Genomic DNA, 27,313 nt, shown 5'->3' with positions numbered 1-27,313 from the left:
ACTGGGGGAGCAAGTAATTTTTGGAGGGGGTGCGCCCCACCCCCGCGTACCCCCTAGATACACCACTGACTGTTAAGCCTTTGCAAAAGCTTTTTTTTTTTCAAAATACTGTACGTTCAATAAGGGTAATAAATTACAGCTAAGCGACTGAAAGTTTCTCAAAGTACCAAGTCTATCAGGTCTACTGCAACTCTCTATTTTCAACACTAGTATTGAGAGAGCGAACCCATTTTGCTGACTTGCTCAATTGTGATGTAAAAAGTACTAAATTGGAGTTCTTCCCGACAAAAAACATCCAATCTCGACAACCCTAATTGTTAACCATCAGCCCAATTCTGCACCAATCAAATTAAACATGTTTCTTTCTCCAATTAACCAATTCATTCCATCCAGATATCGTGTTTCTCTACAGCTCTTGTCCAGATTATCAAATTTACTGTTGTATGCCCATATATGGTCATGATGTGATGCCATCTTGACCATATTTAGGCATGTCACATGTATTTGTCAAATCAAATTTGATAGTCTGGACAGGAATTTGATAGATGGTAGGAATGGTTGACACAGCATTGGCGGTGGTAGAGATTCCCCAACTAAAGGAGCCAATATATCCCCCACAGTAGTCCACTCCCACCTCATCACTACAGAAAATAGTTACAGAAATGTTAAGAACGGGGGGGGGGGGGGGGGGGACCGGACCGGACCACCTCTCGTCGGATAAGAAATTTAAAAAAAAGTAATAATTTGCCTATCCAAATAAAGTAATACTTTCATTGCCAATCCCTAATATTGTGGTCTACTAAACCAACAAAACTCTCTTGGTGAACCCTACAGGGGAGGTTTTATTCCAAGCCGTCGATCGAGGCTTCACTGGCCCGTGGTTCGGACCACTTGCTGGCAAATTCAGTGGCACCACTGCTGGGTAGGATACCCAGAAATGACACTCCCAGATATTGTAAAAATTGTTTTACACAGAATTCCCCCCCCCCCCCAATGAAATTATCCTGTCTCTTATACACATCTAGATGTGTATAAGAGACAGGGTCAGGAATTTGAACATTTTGACTGTTCCATTGAGTAACGTACTTCCTTTAACAATAGTAAAACAAATTAACGGCAAGTTGATCATTATCAACTTGCCGTTAATACCAATGTTTCTTGACATATCATTTATGTATTTGTTTTCTATACTCTCACTCCTTTATCTTGTAGACACCCTAATGGTGCGTATGTATACAGTTTTCATGACGACAGACCTATGATGGTTTATGCCAGGCTCCGGGAAAAAATAAAGTTGTATAACCATCTTTTTAAGACAAACAATGGGTGTTTGGGAAAGATGAAAAACGGTGGTTACGCCCCTTTTCTCCTTGTTCTTAAGTATTTAAAAGCCTGTATCCACCCCCCCCCCCAATGAAATTATTGGTGACGAGGACCTTGTACTTCTCCCCCGGATCTCAGGTCGGGAATTTGAACATTTTGACTGTTCCATTGAGTAACGTACTTCCTTTAACAATAGTAAAACAAATTAACGGCAAGTTGATCATTATCAACTTGCCGTTAATACCAATGTTTCTTGACATATCATTTATGTATTTGTTTTCTATACTCTCACTCCTTTATCTTGTAGACACCCTAATGGTGCGTATGTATACAGTTTTCATGACGACAGACCTAGGATGGTTTATGCCAGGCTCCGGGAAAAAATAAAGTTGTATAACCATCTTTTTAAGACAAACAATGGGTGTTTGGGAAAGATAAAAAACGGTGGTTACGCCCCTTTTCTCCTTGTTCTTAAGTATTTAAAAGCCTGTATCTCATTTTCGTCAACCAACCTTTATGTGTCTTTAAAAAAATCAGTTGTAAAACATATCAGTATTTTTTTGCTCCAGAGCCAAACTTTATTGAATATTACATTTAGCCCAATTCAATACGCTCCTCAAACCTACTCATTGTCATGATAGCACATTTTGAAGCCCGGAAATGACACTTTTAGACAGTACTGTACAATAAAAGCTCTTTCAAAGGAGTGTTTCATTACGAGTTGATTGGATTTTCACCTATGACGGTTCAGGGTTCTCCAACGAAAGTCCTGTGCTCCTGGTCCCCCACTGGCCCTGTTAATGCTGTAACTGATGACATTTGTATTTGTTATGCAATATATTTGGAAGTCTGGTCCATCTTGTCACTTTAAAAAAATTCTTTTTAATATTTGTCTCTCTGCTTCAATGTTTTGCAATTCGTAGTTTTAGGTGGTTTTTTTTTTTAATGCTTGATTGGCCAGTTTTTGGTGTCTTTTTCTCGCTTTGTGATGTGCAATATATCTTTGTTTCGTTTGTGAAATTTTACTCAATTTATAAAAAAGAAAATCCAAAACAGAATTTTAAAACACCAATACAAAAATCCATAAAGAAACTCATATTCAACTGATATTAGGAAAACCTTGTTTAATACTAAGTTAACGTAATAAACAACACAAAAACAGATTGCAGACCATCGTTTGGTATTTTTAGTGTTGATTTGTCTGCCGAACAATAAGTGTTTCAACAAGTAGAGATCTTGCAAAATTAGCAGTAAATCTATATGAAAGCGATTCTATTCGTATTTGGCGCCCCCTATTGACAAATTAACCTTTTTACATTTACAAAGACAGTTTCAATAACAACCTTAAATTCAACGAAAAATAGCATATAATACGTCATACAAAAAAAACCCCAAAAAAAAACGTTTACTATGGCATTGTTCCCAATTTCTTCTTCGGAATCACAAACACGGTTAGGCTCTGTTTCAGCATATTTATTGTTTAAAGAAAAATATAATGTCTATTCTAATACTACTTCTATGTAACAACCTTACCCTCATCTTCACTAGAACATTAACCAAAAAAAAATATATATATACAACATGGCTGAAGAAAGACTACCTTATGTAAATAATGATACACAATATATATAGAGAATTCATAGCACAAATTCATTAAACAATAATTTAGAATCTGTTATTTTTTTTAGAAAAAAAAAAGAATGCCGAATGCTAATATGGAAAATATTTTGTTTTCATATATTTGACATGTTAATTCATTTTTTATTTTACTATTTACAAAAATGTCTGGTCAAAAACCAAACAATGCTCTTCATAAAGTTGGCATGTTGTACTATCAACATACTCACTTTACTGACAATATAATTACTTGCCTTTTTGTCTTCATTAATTATCATAAACATCAGAATCATTATTTTAAGCCTAATGGATATTTTCCATTAACATGGAGAAGAAATATAATATGCTAATTAACATCCGACCATGATTTTATATCCCACAACAATTGGAAATACCGATATTGTGGTCCTAAACTTATATCCATCCCTATATACATTCAAGAAACATAAACAATATAAACCATGTCACGAACACAACTGAATAAAATTTCAACAAAAATAATTATACACCTAAAATATAAAAAAGGGAAAAAATCAAGGGCACTTATGTTGCATGGTTTATCAAAACCCCCCACTTTACAATTTCCCCCTTTCCAGAATCTTTGATTCTGTGGGTTTACCATATTGTATTGAAATCAACATTAATAGAAAAACCTGTGTTTGCATAGATTGCTTATGAAAAAACAAAATTTACATAAATTTACATTAGGACACACAAGTGAGACCTAACACCTGGTGAACTGACTCATGGATTATGAATTTTATTATCATGGCTATTTTCAGTTTTATAAAAACCTAACTTTAAAAACGAAATAAAATGTCATCCAGTTATTTGATTTCAACGTGTTTCCAGCCTAAATACATTTAATTTTCTCATTTTTTGAATTACTGTTATAGCAAGTATTCAAATAACAGTTATATACATGTATTGTATATATAAAAATTGATGAAATTACTTTTATTGAATTCATATAAAAATAAAAATAATTGTATTCAATGTTTATAAAAGAAAATGTTGTGACTCTATACTTTATTCTATACTTATCTCTGTAAAAAAAATGGAGAGAACAAATTAAACAATTGTTTGGTCTAATTTATCAAGATGCTACTGAACATTGAATACTTAAAGCTGTCAAAATGTATGCAACAAATCTGTGCGCTTTACCCATATATGTGCATTCTGATGTCATACACCCAAATATGGACAAATAGCAGGCATTTGTCACATAACATTTTAAAGTGTGGACAGACCTTAACAATATGGGTGTAATTGAATGTTTTCACAATGGAATATAATTATTTCCAAAATTATTGTCTAAAATGATGTGATCACTGGATTTGATTTTGAATACTTACAAACTTCTATGGTGAAAAAATATATAAAGTTATCAACATTTTGATGTCCAATTTCAGTAACAACAATAAAAATACAATGTAGTAGCAGTTATATAAACCTTGTGAGTTATCATAATCAGTGCTCATGTATACATGAACTTAAATAAATGTTCATATGAAAACTAATATATTTCAGCATTTATATGTCTTAACATCTTTAGCACAATTCCATTAGAAAACATTTTATCAATTTGATCATATTTTGTTTCCCTGGAAAAAAAATACATTCAAAATTGGGGAGGAAATGCGAATGCCTAATCATAATCATGTTAAATCAAGGAAACAAGATAATCAAAATCACTGAATGTTAATAATGTTCTTGAAATTTAAGTTAAAACATTCCTAAGTTTGTGTAGGGGAAACACATTAAAAGTCATACGGATATTTGGTTATAATGAGGTTATTGTATCTGGGATTTTTTTTTGTATTTTTAATTTTTTAATTTTTTATTTTGAAATCTTTTGGTATGGCTCTGGATGATATAAAAGCTCTTCCAACCCACAGAGGTAAAATTAGATTACATGCCCAAAATGCTCATACTGAACTATACTTTTAACAAGTCATCTTAAGAACATCAACTATACGACTGAGTCATCCATTAACTGTTCGACTTGTTCAAATTTGAAAGAAAGCTTGTTCTTCTGGGCAAACTCGTCCGATTCTAGACCGCTTATTATCTGCGAAGAGAGCATTTCAACAATCAAAGATCAAGAAACACCAACACGCTGACTGCTAACTACGAGTATATCAGTACTAACAATACTGTACGCCGCTATGAATACATTCAAAGATATTGTAACATAAACCAATTGTATTTTAATTTCTATGAGCTCATGCGAAAAACATCCAAAAACAGTAACTCGTATGTGGCGTAATGTAGGTCTAAATAGCACTATTCTGCTCGCATGGCAGCCAACATGTTAAGGCATGGTGGATATGACAGTTGTGTCATACAATGTTCAAACTAAAGTTTTGAATATCGCCAGCATGGGTTGTAATTAATGGGATAATTTTGAGTCTGCCATAGCTTGTTCAACTTCCGAGAGCTTGAACCCTAGCTTGTGTTCTTGAGCAATTTCGTCATCTTCAAGGCTCAACATGATCTGTGAGGGGGAAAAGAAAGATGATAAAGGAAGGTTTGCAAACTCACTTGGTTGTCTGTATAGCCTTGAACCTAACTTTTGTGTTTGCCTTTCACATGCAATCTCCTTTGCCAATTTAATTAAGTCTCAGGTTGAAACTATGAAAGACTTATTTAGCAAATGTTTAGAAATATTTTCAGGAGGATGGAAAGAAGGAGAATCATGTTTAGCAAAATGTTTTTTCTTGGCAAAAGAAACTGAAAATTTATTGACAAATAAAAAATATGAGTGAGGTAATCCAAACTATAGAGGGCACCCTTTAGCCCATGCACAATCTTGTCACATGGTCATAATATAAATAAAGATATGTTGCGATGTAAACAGTTTTAATTTGGATTGATGAATGCCCTACATTTACTTAACAGTGATGAAAAAATAAAATTTGCTTTGACTTTATGGCGGCAGAAATATTTTTTGGTGGCAGCAGGTGTGCTAAGGCTGAAGACAAAAATATGATTTTTTTTCATTTTTTTGTTGCAATTGTCCTTATATTCACATTGGCAGATGTGCTAACAGGCCAAAAAAATATTCAAAATCATCATTAATGAATCAACAATTAATAGATGTATTGCTTAAGGCTAAAGCTGGTCTTAATTATGAGGTAAACCTGAGTACATTCAGCGGCGGATTCAAGGGGGAGGGGGGAGCCAGCTGGCCTGGCCCCCCCACCTTCCCACCAAATTGTTCAATTTTTTTTAAAAATGGAGATATAATGAAAATTATATTCAAATTTAAAGTCTGAGAGTGCAATTTCATGGTGAAGTATTATATTTTCATCATAATATTGTATTGTATATTGTATTTAATTATAATTTTAAAATAAAAATTATGTTAATGAAAAAGCAAACAGAATATTACAAGGGGACAAATTAAAATTGTGCCATTTGTGTATTTAAAAGCAATAACAATGTGTAGGTATTACAGCTTGTATCTATTTTTTAATTACCTACGTTCTGAAAATTAGGTACATAAGTATGAACCACTAAAGGTTATATAGGTATGCTCTAAAAAGTACACTAAATTTTATCTTTAATTAAATCACTGCCAATGTAGTAATTAATTATCAAGGATTGATAGATAATCATGCGTATATTTTGCTATTTTGCTTTCCAGACAACCAAGTTTTATGTTTAAAAACTTCCTTCATCTTCCTTCACTCTGTCCCATCAAATAATCCACATTGTGACAATTGTATAATGCCCATATATGGATAAGGATGATTTTGATTTAAACAAAACAATGGAATGAGTGAAAGCAGAACGTAAAGCAAAAAAAAAAAAAAAAGAAAAACAAGCATGCACTACCACAAAGCAAATTTTATTTCATAATTTGTATTATTTAGAAATTGAATCCCAAATTCATTTTTTTTCCACCAATAACTTGATATCAGTATTACTGTATATTAATATCAATCAAATAAAACAACATTGGCTATCAAATTTGATTGAATGTTTGATAATGTTTGACTGACTGACTCATGGCTTGACTGACTGCCTAATTGTTTGATCAGATTTGATTGAATGTTTGATAATGTTTGATTGACTTGACTCATGGCTTGACTGACTGCCTAATTGTTTGATCGTCGGATTGTTTTAGTGACTGACTGACTCACTGAATGAATGCTTGACTGAACAGGTAATTAACTGAATACTTGATTGATATTAAATAATTTTAAAATTTATTTTTAGTACATTATAAGTAAGAATGTCATATTGTTTTGGTTTATATACTTTCAAATTCTTCATTTCTTTTAGCAATTTAATAAAAAATACATGCAGTTTTACAGCTAAGCAACACATAAAAGTAACACAAAAGTTGGCAGATAAATATTTATATAAAGGAAAAAGCATCAGATTTGAGTAGTGAAGAGTCCATAAATTATGCAAGTAGAAAGAATGTATGAAATATATAAAATTGGATTTACATTTACAGAGGAAACACTCTCAAGAACATTAGTCAACACTTTAAATTGTGTGTTATACTATTCCTTATTTGTGAAGAAGCTCTAGAAAAGTTATACGACACTACGGTACTTACGTTTGTCCTGTATTTTCGCACATAAGTGTAGTACAGCTCGTTCAGTGCAGTTTGCTCATGGAAATCGTATTTATGTTTAAGTGAGTGATCTGTCAAAATCTTGTTCATGTCTTGATCACTGACTACAGGCATCATTTGAATCTCATTATAATACCTAGAAAAAAGAATAGACCAAAATATTTTATGACTGATTTTCTACTGGATTTTAAAAAATTTTTCTGACTTTTTCAGTAATTTCTACATGTGGTATTTCTTTATTGGTTTTGCATTTTCCGAAAACAAATTATTTTCAAATTATAAACAAGGTTCCTCAAGTATAAGCCAACCTCCTATGCTAAGCCCAATTTTATGTACCAGCCTTTCCTCGAGCAAAAATCCAGGGTACAATTTAAATGAGTAGATTAGCTGAAAAATATATAATACAGTATTGCCTTTGGATTGAAAATGGATTCCCCAGGTATAGTGTATCTTATACAAGAGGAACAGCGGTAGTTATGATTACTTACTCTGCTACTAGCTTCTTGTAGTTTGGAATATCCTTAGCATAGAGTAGTTTACTGGATGGTGATTCTTTCGTAAGTTGGTGTTCAGAAACTGAACAAGAGTCCATCAAAGTCTGACCAATAATCGACAGACATGCATCAACTGCATCAGATTTGTGGATGTCGAAGATCACATCTGGATTCTTGATGAGGTTCACCCAGAACCGTAGCGGTAAACTTAAAAAAATAATAATAATATGAATTATTTTGATGACAGATTCTAATTTTTGCTTATCCTCGGTTGCCTTTTTGATTATCTTATCTTGTTTATATTTATGTTTCTATATTGAAAGATTAATATAGTACTAAAATTCCTGGTACCATGATACTTGATCACATATGGTGGCTATTTGACTGTATACAGTTACTATTAGGTATTTTATAAGGCTGTGACAATGCATTTGATAAACCATGGGTAAACATGCACAACCAATCCAATCAATCAGCATACAATAAAATATCCCCTATCGCTTATTAAGATGTAGCACTGAATTTCATGTATCCATATATTTGTCTACATCAGTTATTATGATGTAACACTGAAAGTCATGTACCCATATATTTGTTATAGTTATTAAAGATTTGAGGAGAGAGTTCAAAATTAAATACATTTATAGATTATTATTAATAATAATAATAATAGCATATTTTTATATAGCGCCATATCCAACTATAAGATGCTCAGGGCGCTTGATATGTGGACTAGCAACTCGATCAATGACTTTCTTCACCCCTAAGGGTTCATTCTTGTCTGTGCAACCCCGTAACCCAGTACCAGCAACTCTCGTCTTTCACCACAGGGGATGTCTGTTCCAGTACACCAGGGTATCTCCCTATTCGTATCGAAGGATGTACTGGGGTCTTTATAGTGCACACAAGCCATTGTATACACTGGGCCTATGGTATATAGTCCTTAACTGAGAAGACTTGTTCTACCAACAGAACCATAGGCGAGTGTGCCGTTCAAATCAGTGCTGGTATGGCTGTAGCTTGCAGTGCCCCTGCTAACCGCTCGGCCATTTGACATAAAAAATTTAGTTGTGTTGGCAAACAGTGACATATTTTGGAAATCCAGGTCGGTCGATCTGGGTCAGACAATCAAAAATTTTACGAACACGAATTTTCACGAACAAAGTATTTTAGATAAATGTTTTTACCCCCCACCCCCCAAAAAAAAACAAAACAGCTGAACTTTTTTTTTTCGGCCTTATGGTAACATGTCAGTTTTCATTTTCAGGGAATTCACATGAGATTTTCTCTTTTTTTTTACATGGATAATACACTTACCTATTGCTTTTCCAGGCATGTACTACTTCAGGGTTAGTAATACCATTTTGTTTTGCTTGGTCATCAAAGTAGTCGAACAAATATTTTATTGGTACGGGAACATTTGAAGCCTCACGCTCTACATTTAAAATCGTTGAAAATAAATCATCAACAAATTTCTGTAACGCACCCTGTTGTAGATAAAAAATAAACTTAATAAATATTAAGGTACAAATCAATTTGAGTAATATGTACTGTTGTTTCATTTTTAAAAAAAAATCTTTTTATAAGCATCACAAGGGCATCAGTGTGGCACTTATTTGATAGGGCGCTTTACTCAAGTGTGGCGCTCATTCATTTTGTAATAGGCACTTATTCAGTCACTTATCGTTAATACTCTATAGGTAGCTAAGTGGATGAAATCTTTGGGGTGATAAGGGAAGTTCAATATGAAGAGCATAAAATATTTGCTTTAGTAATCAAGGGTTATCAAAAAGGAAGAGCTTTTGAGACTACTTCAAACCTTGAATTGAATCAATGGGGCACATTTGTGAGAGGCACGTATTTGACTATACTACTAATCAAGTGAATAAAATCTTTAGGGCGATAGGGAAATTTAATATTAAAAGGTACCTTATCTACAATAATTGCTTTAGTGGTTAAGGGTTATCAACAGAAAGAGCTATTGAGAACTACTTCAAAACTGGAACTGAATCAGATAGGTGCTGTATTACAGATAATATTCAATGACTGGCTACTTCAGACATGGACATCCAACTATCAGTTTTTAGTCTGAATCAACAATGTTTGAACAGATATTTTCCAATAAAGTAGAGCACTGTTTTTTAAACGATATGGGATGAACTATGATTTATTTAATTATGTATACCCCCATATTGGGAACTTCTTAACACCTGGAATAGAGTAGGCCAAATCTAATATTCAGAGAATGTAGGATGCCAGGTATGACGGTCACGCATGAGTGATTCCGTTCTAGCGCCGCGTCGTTGCACAAATCGATAGCTCCATAATATTTAATGTCTGGCTACTTCAGACATGGACAGTCAACTATCAGTTTCTTGTCTGAATCAACTGTTTTTAAACAGATATTTTCCGATAAAGTAAAGCACTGTATTTAACCAATATGGAATGACTATGATTTATTTAAATCATCGTTTACCCCATATTTACAGAGGGTGTTCTGTATAAGTATTACACAGTACATCTAAATAAACTAACTACCATATCAATTTCTGTTATATCATAATACATGTGTTAGTTGCGGCCCGGAACGATTATGAATATTACACTAATGGCATCATAAACAAAATTGTACTGTCTCACCTTAGTGTATATTAACCGTGTTAAGAAGACTTCCGAAACCATGCGGTTTCCTCTATCACCTTCCTGGTTGTCATTGTCACCATATTTGACAAGATGACACACTTTAACGCTGCTCTCCGAGTCAGACTGTCCCAGCATTGGAGACATGGATCTACTAGGACTTGCTGATACATGACTGTTCACTATTAAAATTTAAAAAAACAAACAAATATCTCAAAAACAAGTCTCACCTTGCAATACCTGTCACAGTTAATTACGAAAAAAATCAATTATTATAAACATTTAAAAAATCTCAAAAACTGAAAACAATCAAAAAGGAAGTTTAACCCCCCAAAAAATCTGGAAAACAATACCTCAAAACAAAAATTAAATGAATATTAATAAAATTGAAATAATTTATATAGCACACCATGCTAGCGCCTTTGTGTGAATTACATTTAGAAAAGAGGCATTTATTGCAACTAGTAATTAGGACATTTGTAAAAATGCAATCAATACTAGTACTGTAATTAAGACTAATTAAAGTGAGCCCGCTGTTGTTCACTGTTACCAGGAACCAATTTATACTCTCGAGTTGATAGACAACATGTACAGTATATAAATAGAACCATGTCCCAGAGCTTAAACTACTGATCATCCTTAGATTAAAACCCAGAATCTTTAGATTGAAAGCCTACAGCCTTACTTATGTGCCACATACTGCTATAATATTCACAAAATTAATTTTAAAATTTATTATCAATTATTAATTAATTATTCTGATTGGATTTAGCACTTACTGTATCTTGGGTGGTTTAATGTTGAGTTGCAACCCTGTTTGTTAATCAGGGTAATTGAAGCACGATCCCTAATCTGCAAGACAAAATATTTTAAATATAATAGTTGCAAACAGATATGAGTTATAGAAACTGTGTTTAAGACTACAGGCATACAGAAACGAAGGCTCCAGTGGTCTGCACATGCATCAAGCGAACAGATACAAAATTGCATGAAGCACACACAAGCTTTTGGTGTTGATCGTAGTCTTGACTTGTCTGTTAGTGTACAAAATACCACTTGTGTGGTAATGTACAATCCATCATGCATCAACTAACTGACGGCAACGATTATTTTAAAGTTAGTAATTAAATGTTTTGAAGTTAGCCACATTCGTTATGGTTTTATTCGAGGGAGAGCTAGGCCAGGGAAGACTAGGAATGAGGTACTATTCTCCATGATCTGACCCATGACATATTGCAGTGAGTTTGAACTCTGGTCGAACCCATACCAGCAGACGATAAAATTGCGAATGATGATGAAGATGTATTTATGTCAACTCTTAGGCTTGCCCTCTGGAATTGATTGGAAGTTGCTTACATCAAACAGATAAATAAATGTACAAATTAATCCCCAAGACTTCAATTATAAAATCCAATTTGCATTTAGATTTCCGGAGGCAACGTTTTATTAAAACCAGTTTTTAATGATGTATAGAATTTTAACTATGAGGATTCTTAAATTTAAGTTCATATTGCAATTAGATAAGGTATTATTTGTTAATTTGCTACAATGTTTTCTCGCTATTGCATTCAGTAGGAATCTAATAACATATTGAATATGCAAATTTATATTTGATTTAGTTTTCAGTACACTTTGACAAATGGTTAATAAATTAAAATATCAAATGATGAAACCATTGGAAAAGGTCAAAATAATTATAATATTTAATATTGATTTTACAAATAAATATAAATGAAATATATAAACAAAATAAAATTTAAATAATATAAAAACAATCATATATGCATTCAAATCAAGTTAGGCACTGCAGTCAAAATATATTAGCACACAAGAAAACAGTCCCACGGGACAAATTAAAACGTTAATAAGTTTGCTTACTTCGTAAACGCTAAGTGTATTCAAACGCTTCCACTCTCCATCTCCCTTGGTATAGTCATCCTCATCTTGCAGTGTTAACCGACCTGATGTGTTTTTCCACTCTGGAGACAAGGAGGAAAAACAACAACAATCAATACCGACAACGACACTAGCCGCTAGCCACACGCAAAATGTCATTCATAATAATCAACAAGCAAGGATAGGTGTACTGTACCCATAGGATAAAAAAAAAAAATTAGCCTTTTAGATGCTGGCTCAAAAATTAATCATGATGCCAGTATGCGAAAAATGCACTTAAATGCAATGACAACAATCAATCTTATCAACAATTATCACAACAACTTGTCAGAAAGCAGACGTCTGCATTTCCGATAACCAAACTACCCCATTTCTCAACAGGGGTTAAAATGTTCCCCTGGCATGTATGCATAATGTATATGTTCATGGGGTTTTTTTTATATATTGATGATGGAATATGGAATGGCAAAAAGCAAGATATATTGTCAAGTATCGTCGGAAGTATAAGTTGCAAATCGATACAAAAATGCAAGCTTGGAAACAGGGTTTAACATGTAGTTTAAGTATAATAAATAGAAATTCATCAGTCGCCTTACATAATAATTAAATTCGATTCCGAATTAAGCAAATATAAGTTGATAGAATTTATGTGGAAAAAACCTTATATGTTTCTCTTTATCATAAATACTAAATTCATATATTCTATTGGTTTTAAAATACATTCCTTCAAAATTATCAATTATTAATATGTTGAAAAATGTCATGCCTTGATTTTGAAAAATAGTATACTGTACTATTATTAAATAGAACATAATAACAGAAGAATTATATATATATTGATATTATTATTATAAGTTTAAAGTTTGATAATAAATCAATGGTAAAATACATGTGTGAAAATAAGATAAGGTAAGGAAGAAAATGAATATATGAATAGAAATATATTTTTTTAATGCATAGTACATAGAACAAATCAACTAACCCAATTCAACAGAGTCTGGGGAGGGTCTGGCACTGTATGGCACGTTTTTGTAGAGGGCGTCCATTATTTTCTCTTTAGCCTGCATAATTGTATCGATGCTGAGAACCTTGACTTCTATTGGATCCTTGCTTGGGTCCAATCCTATTGCAATAATTGTCTGTAAAATAAATATATAATTGAAAATGTGTAAATTATTGAAGTCATGTACTGTTTTAAGAAACACTGAGTATACAAAAATATTCTTTGGTTTTTTTTTTTTCATATTTGCTTTCAAGATCCCAGAAGCCACTACTAGGTAACAAGTTACATTTTATTATTTTATGTTTATTTCAATATTTTTCCTTTATAAGCCATCAAAATACTTGCACCTAAGCTTGAAACATAGGAAGTGAGCTCCTTCATTAATACTTTTATTCCTTGTTGCTGTTCTTTTTTAATTTCACTGAATTTTTTTTTAGTAATTTTAGCCCAACGTTTACATGTGTTTTATTTTTTTGTACTGTATATATAAAATTTTAATAATATATATTTGTTTGGTAATTACTGGACTGGAATGGTTCTCTGACACAATGTTATAGTAATTAAGTTTACCAGGCCCTCCCATCCAGCTTTGTATTTGATTGCCAATAAAGAATAAGAATTAGCTGGGGTATCTAAACATTGAAGGCAAAAATTTTTAGCTAGAAACAGCTATAAAGTAAAGAATCATAAACTAGACCTTTCCATTTCAACATTCCCTTTTTTATTTGCAAATATCTTTCCTTTTATTTTAAAAGTAAAAGTGGGCAAAAATCAACACAATCTTACCAGGGTTTCATAATCAAGGATTTCGCGGATAAGTTTGCCCTCGTTTAAGGAGTACCTGGCATCGGCCGTGACTGCATCTACCGGGCCGCGCTCTATGTGTATCTTAATTGCACGGAACAATCGGTACAATGGAGTTGCAGCCGATTCCTGCAGGTAACTGTGCAACAGGAAGCTCAGCCAATTACTGACAAACTTTTCAGCAACAGACTCATTTCTGTAATAAAATAATAACCATTACTTTCATGCCTTCCAGGGAATGCACAGAATTCTCCCCTGGGAACTGTGTATGTGTTCCACATGTGGTTGATCCAATGCCCCGGGGTAATAATGTGAAGCGCTATGTAAGTCTAACATTATTATGATTATTATTATTATTATTATTATAGACACAGATGTAAGGGAAATGGTAGTAGTATGTAAGTTAAAAATAAGTCTGTGAGACTTTGTGGATTATTTATCAAGGTAGTGTCGACATACATGTGTAAGCATAATACAGTAGGTAAAGCAACAACGGGGCGTGCTTCACTTTCATACAATGTTCTCCAATTACTACCATACCTTCTCATTAATAACCTTGCACGGTCCTCTTCAACGCCTTTTTCTATAAGGTCGGCTAATAAAACTTTTAGAATGTCCGTGGCATAATCCATTTTACTCTGTAGCACGACAATCAGCAAGGATGCCACATTGCTCTTATCTTTGATAGTAAAGGAGGACTGGTTCTCGAGTGTCCGTATAAATGACAGCAAGAATGTTTTATTGTTGATTAGGCTGCCAAATTGTTGCAGACCGTTCTCAACTCTTTCTGATCGCACACCATTTTCCTGTAGATGAAAACAACACACCACATTTAGTGAGCAAATTCTTGCTTGTTGGATACAATTAAATACTTTTCTAAAGCATTGAGCATTGTTTAATGGTCTCTAGAAATTTGTCTAAACATTGAAATGTGAAGTGTATAGTACTCTCTTTTTATATAACTCTGCTGCTTTTGTGATTATTGTAATGTTTACGCAAGGTTTGCCAGCATAATGCTGTTTTGGGTCACTATCTGTAAATAAAGTAGAATGCAAGAAAAATAAAAGGCAAAATATATTTTGGCTATGTTAAGACACAACAGCGTAAACAAGCGTAACATTAACCGAGTGGTGTGAATAAACCAGTATCAACACATTTAATTACTGGCGTACACTAAATCACCAACAGACCCCAGATTTGATCAATTACAAAAAGCTTACCTTTAAAAAGCATGCTTGTGGAATTCTATTTTTCGCATTAATACTTATGCTAGCATTACTTTAATTGCTCAGTGCGAACATCTTGCTAACTACACCATGGTATAGCATTAATTAAGTCTGAACACAGCCTTTATAACACTGTGTAAATTAACAATAATGGTATTAAAATAACATTTTTTTAGACCTTTTTTTGTGAAAGGGGGGGGGGGGGGGGGGGGGGGGAGATAGAACTAAAAAGTAAGATGAGTTTTTACAGGCTAGAACTAGGCTAGACCCGTACGATGATCCACAGCAGGGCTGAGTATTGGAAACATGATTTTCAGACCCAAAGCTATGTACACACAATCCTCTGTCATTGCATTCAAATATTCATAAACAGCACTATTTTCCAACAGGAACATTGAATCGATGACATCAGCTCAGTGTATATAAAGCTCAGGAAAACTGTTTTTTTGAGTAAAAAAAATTTTAATGTTTGGAATAATATACTCACAGGCATCTCACGTAAAATCGGGTGGTCCAGCTGATCATGAAAGAGGACACGTAGGATAAAGTTGCGGAATTCTCGATAGGGAATTCCCTGGTTTTCATCCTCCTCATTACCTGGCAATTCAGTTTCTATTTGGAGCTCAGCGAAGGCTATAAAACATCAACCAATCTCATTAAAAAAACCTGACATTTAACATTCTTAATTTTTTCAAAAGTAAATAAAATCATAAAAATGGTATAAATAGATAATAATTTAGGTAATAATTCTGTGTTTCATATACAAATGTATATATCATCTCAAATCATCTTGTGATTGGCGAGAATGTAGGTCTAGCCATTAATCAATCTAACTATGAAAAATATCATCAGCCCAGCAATAGATCAGGTGTTCATCTCATTTGCATATTCATTTGCATACCTTCTTTGCATTCCTGAGCAACTTGCATTTCAAGCTGGTCAAACTGTTGTTGGATCTGTCTCAGCTTCTTCTCACTTTTACCTGTCTTGCGATAGACACAGCACCCAATTATGCAGAATAAAATTAGGAGAATGAACACCACTCCTATTGAGATGAGTACTTCCAAGGGAAGAGGCAGTGGCGACTTATAATACTTCAAATTTCCCACGCTGAAATTCAAGTTACCATGGTAAACCTGAAAATATAAAATTAACATGTCCTGTAATTAAAAAACGTACGAAAATATTCTGTGCTGAAATATTGAAAACGTTACATTGTTTACAGAGTTTTAATATACAAATTCTAATACTGTATTATTGTACATCTTAACTGGCAAGGAATAAATCAAAAGATAATAAATCTCTTAAATATATTTTTCAAATATTGATTTTTGTTGCCATTTAAATGCTAAACAGACAGTACCATTCTATCCTTGTTTATTACTAAACAATTAGTTAGGTACCAACCAATAAATGTGGTGACCTAGCACATAGCAGCTACTTACTATGACCTCTGGGTCACTGTCAAATCCTTCCAAGGTTAAAGGCTGCTTGTCCGGAGGATTACAGGTCAGCTGGGTATTACCTAAGTCCGTCACTTCACACATCCCTTGTCCAATCCTTACTTTCACATCATCTTTCGTGGAAGCAAGGTTCAGATTCTTACCCTTTTATAAAAAAAGAATTGAGGTTCGTAATAAAAGTAAACTAGCTATACCCTTCTTTAGATTGATTTACAAGCTCTGAAAAAGAATTACTTTTGTTTTGTCCCTTAAAATAAAACACAAACAACTGCATCTATATTTTCTTAACAACAACAGTTGGCCAACACACAATACAACAAATACTAACCAACCCTATCAAAGATCAAATGTGGCCACACATGATATGCATATCAGATATACCATCACAATAAATGATCAGCATGAAAATGTGTAAATGCTCTCCAAAGACCACTATGAGACATAAATATGGCATTTAAGGTAGTGGAATGCTCTCAGGAAATTCAGAAAGGTCACTTGATTCACGATATTTTTTTGTATTGTTTGTTGTTTGTAATAATTATTGCACTCCAATGCATCAAAATACAATTAATAAAAAAAGGCAACTACAAAATTTAGTGAACAGAATAAAAAAAGAAATGAATGCAGGGGATAGCTCTATAAGCCATGTGGCTTGTTTCTGTAGAGGTCCCCAACAAAAATGACAGAAACGAGAACATAATACAGCATTAATGAAACCCATCAGATCTGAAACCAGCAAAATACAGTATGAAGAAAATGACAAGATCAAAAGCAATTACTATGGGATACATGCAAAAAAATATACTTCTCTTAGTCCAAAAACAACTAACAATAGGCTACTTTTATAATTATACATGTAATAAACGATACATACCTTTATGGTCACATAGCTTAAACCATCTTTCTTGTACTCATTGTTTGCCAGACCAGTATAAATAGGGTTCACAAAATACTTAAAGTTCGAGAATTTCTCCACACCATTCCGGTACGTATCAACACCATCAAGTATGAATCCGTAATGGGGAACCTCCATGAAATCACCTTCCGAGGGAAACTTGCTAAAGATGTCGGGGGCTTTGCATGTCATTGAATCCATAGTTGCATTCATACACTCCTGCGAAAACAACCAATACGTATCAACGACAAACTAATCACAGAGACAGATACACAAATAATTATCAGAAGATGGTATAGCCTCTGTTGGCAAGTTGGATGGTCGAGCGGTCAAGGCAGGGGTGCCGCAACCTACAGCATTAATATCGGTGTTGTGGACAGACAGGATTAGTTGGTACCAGTTTACCAGGTACTGTAGCTAAAAAATGAAGAGACCCTTAGGGGAGAAGCAAGTTACTGTAAGAGATAGTCCACAACTCGAGGGCTTTAAGAGCGTTTAAGTATAGAGGGCTACATAAATCTAACTACGCATTCTTTATGACACCCATATGAAAGGCAAATCTCATATTAAGAAGACTGTTTATTCAAGGACTTTTAACTGTTACCAGAATAGGAAGCTGGCTGGTTTAAGCCAACTTGAATTTGTCTTATGTGTGGTGTCATTATGCTAATGAACAAGATAAGCACAAGCTGCACATTCTCAGAAAAACAAAACTTTCCTTGGCCACACTGCGTATCAGCTAGGTGTACAGGTAGGCGGTGAAACAAAGCAAAATAAGGGTACTAATTTCACTTGGCATGCAAATTAGCATAACAATACCACACATAATGCTAATTCAAGTTAGATGGCTTAAACCAGCCAGCTTCCTATCCTGGTAACAGTTAAAAGTCCTTGGTTTATTAGCCCTAAACAGAGGAAAAATATATTTTTTAAGACTGTCCAGATTGATGATTCTTCTTTATATTAAATGTTTTTACAAGTTTTGGTATCTTGTTCTTAAAAACTGTTAAAAATCATTCTTAATAATTATTTATACATCTGTAAATTATTTCATATATATTTTTTATTCATTGTACATTGTTTTTATATTTATGCCATGATCAAATTAAGTTTTACTATGAAGTACTTGCTGTTGAATTTTTAAGAAATAAATAAAAAATGTAAAAAATAAATACAAATAATTTTTAACATGTTTACTTTATGAGAGAGCTCTCATTTTTCAGGAAGGCATTTTCCAATACAATCCCTAAACCTGTCTTACAAAATGGTAATTAAATCAGATTATATATATATATATATATATATATATATTCACTTTAGGACTAGAAGGCTAAAAAGAGACCTTCCTATATCTGAGTTTCAAAACAAACTCAAGATTATTGCCAAGGATTGCCTTAAGCTTTCCAAGGAACTTTCCCTGAGGAGACAACACAAATTCAATCATCAAGAGCACGCCACCGGTTGTCAGGTTGCTAACCGGAGATGTTGTGCAATGAATCGTGCCATCATCCTTCCTCCTATACAATCACATTAATGAATGTTTACTTCAAAATAACCTTTGAATTATATTTCCAGATGCTACTGATATACATAAATGATCATTCTGAAGTACTGCATGAGGAAATAAACTTTCAATTTTCAAATACTATTTTTAGTGGCACCTGCTAAAAAAAAATGCCTTTAATTGATATTTACAAAGGTAGTTTGAAAACACAGTTGATAACAGCAAAGCTTTTAATTTTTTTTTTTTTTTTTGTCTATTTATTTTATTTATTTATAAGTCTGACTATAAGATATAGGTAAAATGGTTTTGTATCTAAAGAGGAAAACCAGCAATATTTTGTTTAAAAATGGTTGAAATCATAAAAGTGAATAACCATTGAGATACAGGATCTACAGAAATAATTAAAATAAATTTGAACTATTGGAAGTTACTGTATTCATGTACATGATCAATCAGGGTGTCTTTAAACTCTGAATTTAACACATGTCATTCCGGCTCAAATCAACCACCAAGCCCATGTGTTGGATTTTCCTGAAAAAAATTCTAAAAATACCTTGATATGTCAAAAGAAAGAATTCCAAAATTTCATCTTCAATTTCCAAGCAGTTTTTAAGTTATGATATTTTGAAATTTAGGTACCACGCCCCCTTTTTCATGCCGGAAAAGCCTCCTTTGACTTTGTACAGTTTTTATATCTCCGGAAATAACGAAGATAAAAAGTTGAAAATTGCTACATAGACTGAAATTTTACCCCTCTTTCAAGAAATACCATTGAAAGTTGGGTAGCATATTTTATTTTATATTTTATTTTATATTTTATTTTATATTTTGTGTGTTATGTGCCCCCCAAAAAAGTGCACAATGCTTCGGGGCATTTTGGGCAATTGAGCCGGAATTACCCACATAACACACTTAAATACCAAATATGGTAACTGAATTAAAGAGAAGAATCATATTCTTACTCAATATTCAGACACTGGTGATCAGCGATGGTAACATTGACAGTGGAGCCAGCATCTAGATGTTGTCCCTCTAAAACAACATTCGTTCCTCCAGACTTAGGACCCAGGTCTGGACTGATCTTGTTCACTGCTGGAACCTAAGTGCAAAAAATTAAACAAAAGACAAAACTGATTAATAGATTATATGTATAGGATCAGTATAATAAAAAGTGAAGTTAAAGAATTAGTATCGTAGCTCCTTAGGTAAGGCCACTTCTGGTATAAGCCCAATTTTATGTACCTGCCTTTCCTGTGGCAAAGGCCCAGGGTATGACTTTCAAGTATTATCAGAAACAACATTAAATATTGGCTTTCTGTTAGCTGAAAATCTCTTGCTTTTTTCCCAAAAATGTTCTGATATATTCTATCAATTATTATTGTTACTGATCTATTTCTCTGTACATTTATATTTATGTTTGTGTTAATGTGGAAATAAACTGCTTATTAAATTGAAATTGAATTGAAAACTGTGTACTGTGAATTCTTAACATGCACAAAGGCCATGTCAACAGCATCTTAATGAAAAGTAAAACCAGAAGAGACGTAGTACTTTAATTTCAGATATAATCTAGGCTAAAGGAGCTCCCACAAGAGAAGAGGAAAATAACACATAAGTTGCAGCATCTTTGCTACTCAATTATGTACTGGCATGGTCCGTGACTATTGTAAGCCCTGGACAGGTGCTAAGTTGCTTTATATTCTCATTCCACAGTGAGAGGGGTGTGGGATGCGGGGCTGAAATGAACCAGAGCATCAGGATAATCCGGGACCCTTGAAAGATGCAATGGGTTAGTGAACATAAATCAGATGTGTACACCCCAGCGCCTTTAGTTTTATGTCCATATCTGTGAAGGCTTGAAGAGAGGGGTTTAGATGGTGCAGTTAGTGGTGCTCATGACGTACAGTTTATATAGATTGAATGGAGGAAATGGGCGGGGAATTGCAATAGCCTTGACTCAAGTACACCTACCACAAATGCATAGTTTGTTTCAGAGGTTGTTGAATATGTTTCTCCTTTGCTAATCGTGACCTTAACTTTTCCACTCTTACTGGCCTCCGTGTTGCTCAGGGTACATTGCAACCTAAACAAACAAAAACGTTTCATCTAAATCAATAATTTATATTACAATGTTTATGTGCATTTTTTAATATACTAGTTGTCTTGATAATAATGATAATGATTTTTGGTGATTAACATGAAAAATGGTTTTGGTATATCTCTTTAACTAGCTGATTCAATTACTAACTAATTGATCTAGCCTAATGAGTGAATGATTGATGAAATGAATTGCATCACCATACAGCTATCTCTTTTTCAACTTACAATTGCTTAACATTTATGATTGTTAATTATATTTTAATGTCTGTTGCTTTATGCTTTTAGTTCATTCTTTCTCAGTTCTGCCTTTAATTGCCAACGCATTTCACAAGAACTTTCAAATCCACAATTATTCAACTAGACAGTCATTTTAACTTCCACTTCCACACACAAGCTTTCGTTCACATATTATCTTCGTCGCTGTCCCAAAATTTTGGAACTCATTACCATTGTCATGACATAACCTTCACTAGAAGTAACACCATCTTTATAATATAAAGCATTCCTCCACATCATAGCAACATACACATACTGTACTGCTCAACACTTACTGCTCTGATGGTATATATCCCTCCTCCTCCGGTACACACTCCACATCGGCAACTGTGATGCTCTGCGTATCGTTGAATGACAGTCCGAGATTCTCGCCTTTGATAACTAAACGAGTTCCTCCTTCAATCGGTCCTTTCAGGGGGCTAAACTGTAGGTGAAAACATAATAAAAAATTAATCGTTCAACCTCCTGAATATAAAGTTATAGTTACCTGCCAATTTATACAATAAATTGCTTACTATATCTATGATAGTTGTTATTCTTCATGCACTTGTCAGCATTAAGCTTCATCCACTCTTAAAAAATACATAAAGAATATATATGGGCAAATCCAAACTAGTCAAACTAAAACTTTAAAGAAAGGACAGATAATTTTTATGTCAAGAGCTGAAATTCTTCTTAAGGACCTTTTAATTCAAGTTCCAAAGCAAACATACAGGTGTTAATTATTGTTTCTGAACATACGATATTCTTTTATATTATTTTAATAGGGATATCATTTAATATTTACACAATAATGACACATAAGTACAGCACTTTAAGACTAATCATGCCACTGTATATTCACATGCATTCACAGCTACCGTGGAATCTCCAAGTGAATGTACAGTATGTCTACCGTGCAAAAGCTCATTTACATTCCTCAGTAAACATCACTTGAAGTCTCCGTGGTAAAGGTGGTTGCGTGCGAACGTATTTATGTAATTAGTGTTAAGATACTGTTAACTTAATATACTGTCATAAACAATACCTACTTCATAACCAAGGAGATATTCCTAATAGTTATGATCAAGATGAATATTATAAAGACAATGTGATAAAGAAAGTGACAAGGAGTATGAGGAGGAAGATGCTACTTTTTTTAATGTACCCATCTACTGGCATCAAATTAATACTATTTAATGCATATACCGGGAGTATTTTTCTTTGCATAAAGCTAACATTTGACATTTACTAGGGTACTTAAATATAAATGCAATTTACAGGAAACCATTAAGAAAATGTTACATATTTAACGGACAAATGAAGTTGGAAATACAGAGCTATCTGAGGTGAATTAGAAGATGATAGTTGTTATCGTATGAACACACAATTCTCCACCAACTTTCATGATAATAAATGTTTAGCAAAAATTAAAGTGAACAAAAAAGACCAAGATTAATATGGCTAAGAAAAACTGGAAAAAATAACTAACAAAACCTCAACCATCCTGTCTGCAACAGAAGGTTGATGGTATAAAATCATTGAAAGCATTTTGTCAAATTATGATGATGTTTTTTTTTTTTTATCTACAGGTATAAACCATTTTTCCTGTTATTGGGACATGTTCTAATAGGTTAAATAAAATTTAAATTTTAAAATAATGAATATAGCACTTACACTTTTAATTCTTGGATCAGGACAGACCACGTTTCCACTCAGGAACTCTGCTGCACTTACACAGTGATCTCTGAATTGACACGAGTTCTGTTCGCACCATCCGCAATCGTATTTGCTGTCTGCAAGAAGGCACTTTCCACATGTGGTCCTGTTAACCTTGCACTTGTACAGGGTGACTAGTGTTGAAAAACAAAGTTTAATAAGGTTGAAATAGTACAATGCACCTGTTTGGATTTGTGCAGTTTGTCATGAGTCTAGAATTGATCTACTCATTTGTACGCCCCTTGTTAAGAACCATACAAATAACACGTGAGCACAGTGTTTAAGGTATATCCTCCAAAATTTGTACAAGATACAAGATTCTTTTATTGTCACTAGTACATAAAATACAAGTAAAATTTGTCTTCTCGAGGCAGAAAATTAGTATGAAAGTTAGACATAAAATTTATTTTGATTTATATATTATGAAGGTGATTTCGCATTAAAGAAAAGCATTATATAATGTTAAATTCCGGTGTTTTTTTTTTAAACACTGTTACATTCAGAACTATCTGCATCTATATACCACCTAAACACTTGGGCTAAAACATTATATATTAAGCAAGATTAAAAACATATGGAAATTTTATTACATTAATCTCAATAATTTTAATAATAATATTAGTTTGATCATCAGCTGCTGGGAAGATAAAGGGAAGAAGCAGAGAGGAAGTGGGACAGACCAAAAATTTCAATTATGTCCTTGAATGTCAGAAAACTAAATAAAAAGTAGGTCAGAGAGACAAGATAAAACCTCACCTGTAACATTATATGGATTATCAATCATGAAATCATTATTCCAGCGCACCTTCAAAAGGATAGGTTTGTCCGGTATGAATTCTGCATATGAATACTAAAAACATAAGGAAAAAAACTGAATTGAATTACTGATTTTTGGAAAAATGAACTTGTATTTATATGATTAAAGGCAGTAGATGAAATTCTAAAGATTAAAATCTGCTAATTCACAATTTAATGAATGGAATCAAATTGTAATTGCAGCAAAAACAGAATCTTGAAAAAAAACTCATTACAAATTTAATAAACTGAGAAAATATAACACAAAGAAAAAACAAGTTACAAAGGAAACTAAATAAAAGTAGTAAGGAAAAAACAATGTTTTGTTCAGGTGAAAAATCAATGTTATAACACTTTAAATAGGACAAAAAAAATTTAAAGTGAAATATTTAATAAAAACCAAATCAAATATGTTTCTGTCTTTACCAGTTCATGCCTTAAAATGTTTCAGGTTCATCTAGCAGTGAATTAAAATGTTGCAATTAAAAAGTCGCTTTTCAAGAACATTATTAGGTCAGAACAAATTATCAAATGTTACAAGATAGGATCACCACACCTCCTACACCAAGATCACTATAATGGAATAACGATATGCAACGCACATCTCGAAACACGAACACTCTATTTAAACAATCACCATGAATACCAAAATGTCAGACCATCAAAGTCGCAGGAGATTATCACGCTAACCAACGATTACGAAATCTAATCAAACAACGACATGCGATGCTAAGTTGTGAAACGTTAATTACCCCATTGGCAATAAACTTCTCTTTAAGGCTCGTGCATGGTACGAAGTAACAATTACTGCAAGTAATTATGGATATGCATCGACACCTTCTGGACAATAACCACTAAGAGTTAAACAGGTTTGTGTTTTAATTCACACATGATAGTTGATGATTGCCTCTATCCCAGCGCCGAGCAAGTTTTTTAAGAGGGATGTACGTGTGCACACAAATGATTGTTAATTTCAAAAGTACTTTGATATTTCGAAAAACTTGATACAAACAATGTAACTGTTAAAATAACAAACATACTTTCTTTGGATACATTTTTGTCAACACAAAAAAAATTTTAAAAAAAAACTAGGCCAACAACATATTTCTAATAAGAGGATGTTATCAGAATACCTCATGAATCGCACAACCAGGGGCAGATCCAGAATTTTTAAAACGGGGGTGACACAAAATATCAGAATAGATAAGTGAGAGCGCTATCTTTAATATATGCCTTGAAATTTTAAAATTTAGTGGCAAAACAGGGGAACGTGCCCCATGCCCCCTACTGGATCCGCCCCCTGACAACCTGTAACAGGGGTCCCAAAGTCTCCCACAAGTTGCAGATCTCTGGGAAATTGGGAAGGCCTCCTGCACACCCAAGAACAATCTCCCGGAAAATAACTCATCTCCGCAAATTCACGATATTTGCATGTTTTCACTAACTGTATTATCAATTGTCTCCCGGGCGTCAGTGCCGATTGCTATTACCGTGCACACCGAATAAAATTAGACGTGTACTGTTAAGATATCTCACGGAATTGGCTCCCTTTTTGGACCCTACACTAGCACTGATCATATTTAAAGACTGGTGGTATAGTAAAATAATGGCAATTTAAAGATGAAAGGAAACAATAAGACACAGTGGCTTAAGCTTCTTACACTAAACTATCTTAACTAACTTGTAAGGCTTCTACAGTGATGTGTCTTCAGTTAAAAGAAATATAATTATTCTTAAGGGTCTTATCTCTATCCACAAAAAGGACCTTGGATTGGATTGGATTTATTCGGTGTAAACACCATGGATAGCCCACGAAAGTCTAGAAGAAAACTTATTTCCAGTGTGGTCCTTCTGGTGGTGATTGGGCAGTACACCGGGAGACAATCGCCTACTCTTTTCTGAACAGTGTTCTGCATTTTTTAACGTGCACATGGGCCATAATGCACACAGGACCAACGGCTTAAACGTCTCATCCGAAAGACGGTGCGCTAATTGTAACTTGTATTTCAGCCCTCTAGTTGAAACACAAGGAGAGGCAGCAATGGGAATTGAACCGGGGACCTAGAGATCTCCACGGTTCAGCGCACACACAGTGGCTACCACCAGATTAGCCGATTGAGCTAAGTTGCTCTCAGCCCCTTCAAAATGTTTAGCAAATACAATTCCCATCAATTCCTATATACATCATTATGCAACATGGCTCCTACTTATTCCATCTTCGCTTCTATTGGAACAGCAGCCACTTATTTCCTTCTACAACTAAAACTACAAAAAAGTATATTCATAATTCTGGCTAATAATATCCATCCATAGTAAAATTAACTTGAACCTTGAAGTAATGACTCTATTAAGTGAAATGTGATTTCCTTGTTTCTTGCAATTACTTCTGTAAATGCATTTTTAATGTGTTTAAGGTTAGTGAGTGTTATGTCCGAATTTTATGCCTGTTTCTAATAATTCAAGATAATTTTTAATTCAATTGCATTGTTTTGATTGTATTTCTTTGCTTCTCCTTGTTGGAGGTTATTTTGAATAAATAATAATAATAATAATAATATACAGTCAGCAAAAGAATAATGACAAAAGATTTTCAAAAAGAAAAATGCAAAAAATTTGACAGTTTATGCAAGCTAAAGGCAATACTCCAATTTACTATAATTACATCCGAGTGCAAAATTCTTTTTACCTAAATCCTTCAAACTCGATATTTACGCTGCATTTATTTAAATAGCATTGCCATTAGGACTTAGTCTTTCGCATTTATTAGAATAATTCTGAGAAATTCCATTCCATTGCAAATCCAGCTGAATAAAGTTCAAGTATCAAAAATTAGTTTCCACTTTTTGTGTATAATTAATGTTTGTGTACTGTCACGCAAACTGTACACTTGAGCGGTTAGTGTGTAAACTTCATAACACAACCAATAAGAGTGTAGAAAGCTCAGGATGTTTTTTTTTTTACAACCAGTAGGATAAATGCAGACTAAAC

General features: G+C 33.5%; 1 protein-coding gene across 1 annotated transcript in view; it reads right to left on the bottom strand.

The window, feature by feature from the left end:
• Positions 1-2,421: 2,421 nt before the first annotated feature.
• The window catches only part of LOC117119335 (plexin-A4-like), a 90,697-nt gene continuing 65,805 nt past the window's right edge, over positions 2,422-27,313 (bottom strand). Inside the window, exons 11-30 of the mRNA XM_033264122.1 lie at positions 24,287-24,380; positions 23,489-23,664; positions 22,108-22,256; positions 21,428-21,539; positions 20,419-20,555; positions 19,385-19,469; positions 17,932-18,204; positions 17,040-17,201; positions 16,496-16,730; positions 16,082-16,227; positions 14,909-15,174; positions 14,351-14,564; positions 13,544-13,700; positions 12,544-12,644; positions 11,445-11,517; positions 10,666-10,847; positions 9,343-9,512; positions 8,020-8,232; positions 7,514-7,667; positions 2,422-5,437 (exon numbers count right to left, since the gene is read on the bottom strand). Coding sequence (XP_033120013.1) covers positions 5,333-5,437; positions 7,514-7,667; positions 8,020-8,232; positions 9,343-9,512; positions 10,666-10,847; positions 11,445-11,517; positions 12,544-12,644; positions 13,544-13,700; positions 14,351-14,564; positions 14,909-15,174; positions 16,082-16,227; positions 16,496-16,730; positions 17,040-17,201; positions 17,932-18,204; positions 19,385-19,469; positions 20,419-20,555; positions 21,428-21,539; positions 22,108-22,256; positions 23,489-23,664; positions 24,287-24,380 — 3,204 coding nt within the window. The 3' untranslated portion in view covers positions 2,422-5,332. The remainder of the gene's footprint in view (positions 5,438-7,513; positions 7,668-8,019; positions 8,233-9,342; positions 9,513-10,665; positions 10,848-11,444; positions 11,518-12,543; positions 12,645-13,543; positions 13,701-14,350; positions 14,565-14,908; positions 15,175-16,081; positions 16,228-16,495; positions 16,731-17,039; positions 17,202-17,931; positions 18,205-19,384; positions 19,470-20,418; positions 20,556-21,427; positions 21,540-22,107; positions 22,257-23,488; positions 23,665-24,286; positions 24,381-27,313) is intronic.

Source organism: Anneissia japonica, unplaced genomic scaffold (assembly GCF_011630105.1).
Source record: "Anneissia japonica isolate Jap-2015-1 unplaced genomic scaffold, ASM1163010v1 scaffold287806_len661372_cov189, whole genome shotgun sequence".
Lineage (NCBI taxonomy): Eukaryota > Metazoa > Echinodermata > Crinoidea > Comatulida > Comatulidae > Anneissia > Anneissia japonica.
The sequence above is the reverse complement of the archived record's forward strand: the minus strand, read 5'-3'. Positions and strand labels throughout refer to the sequence as shown.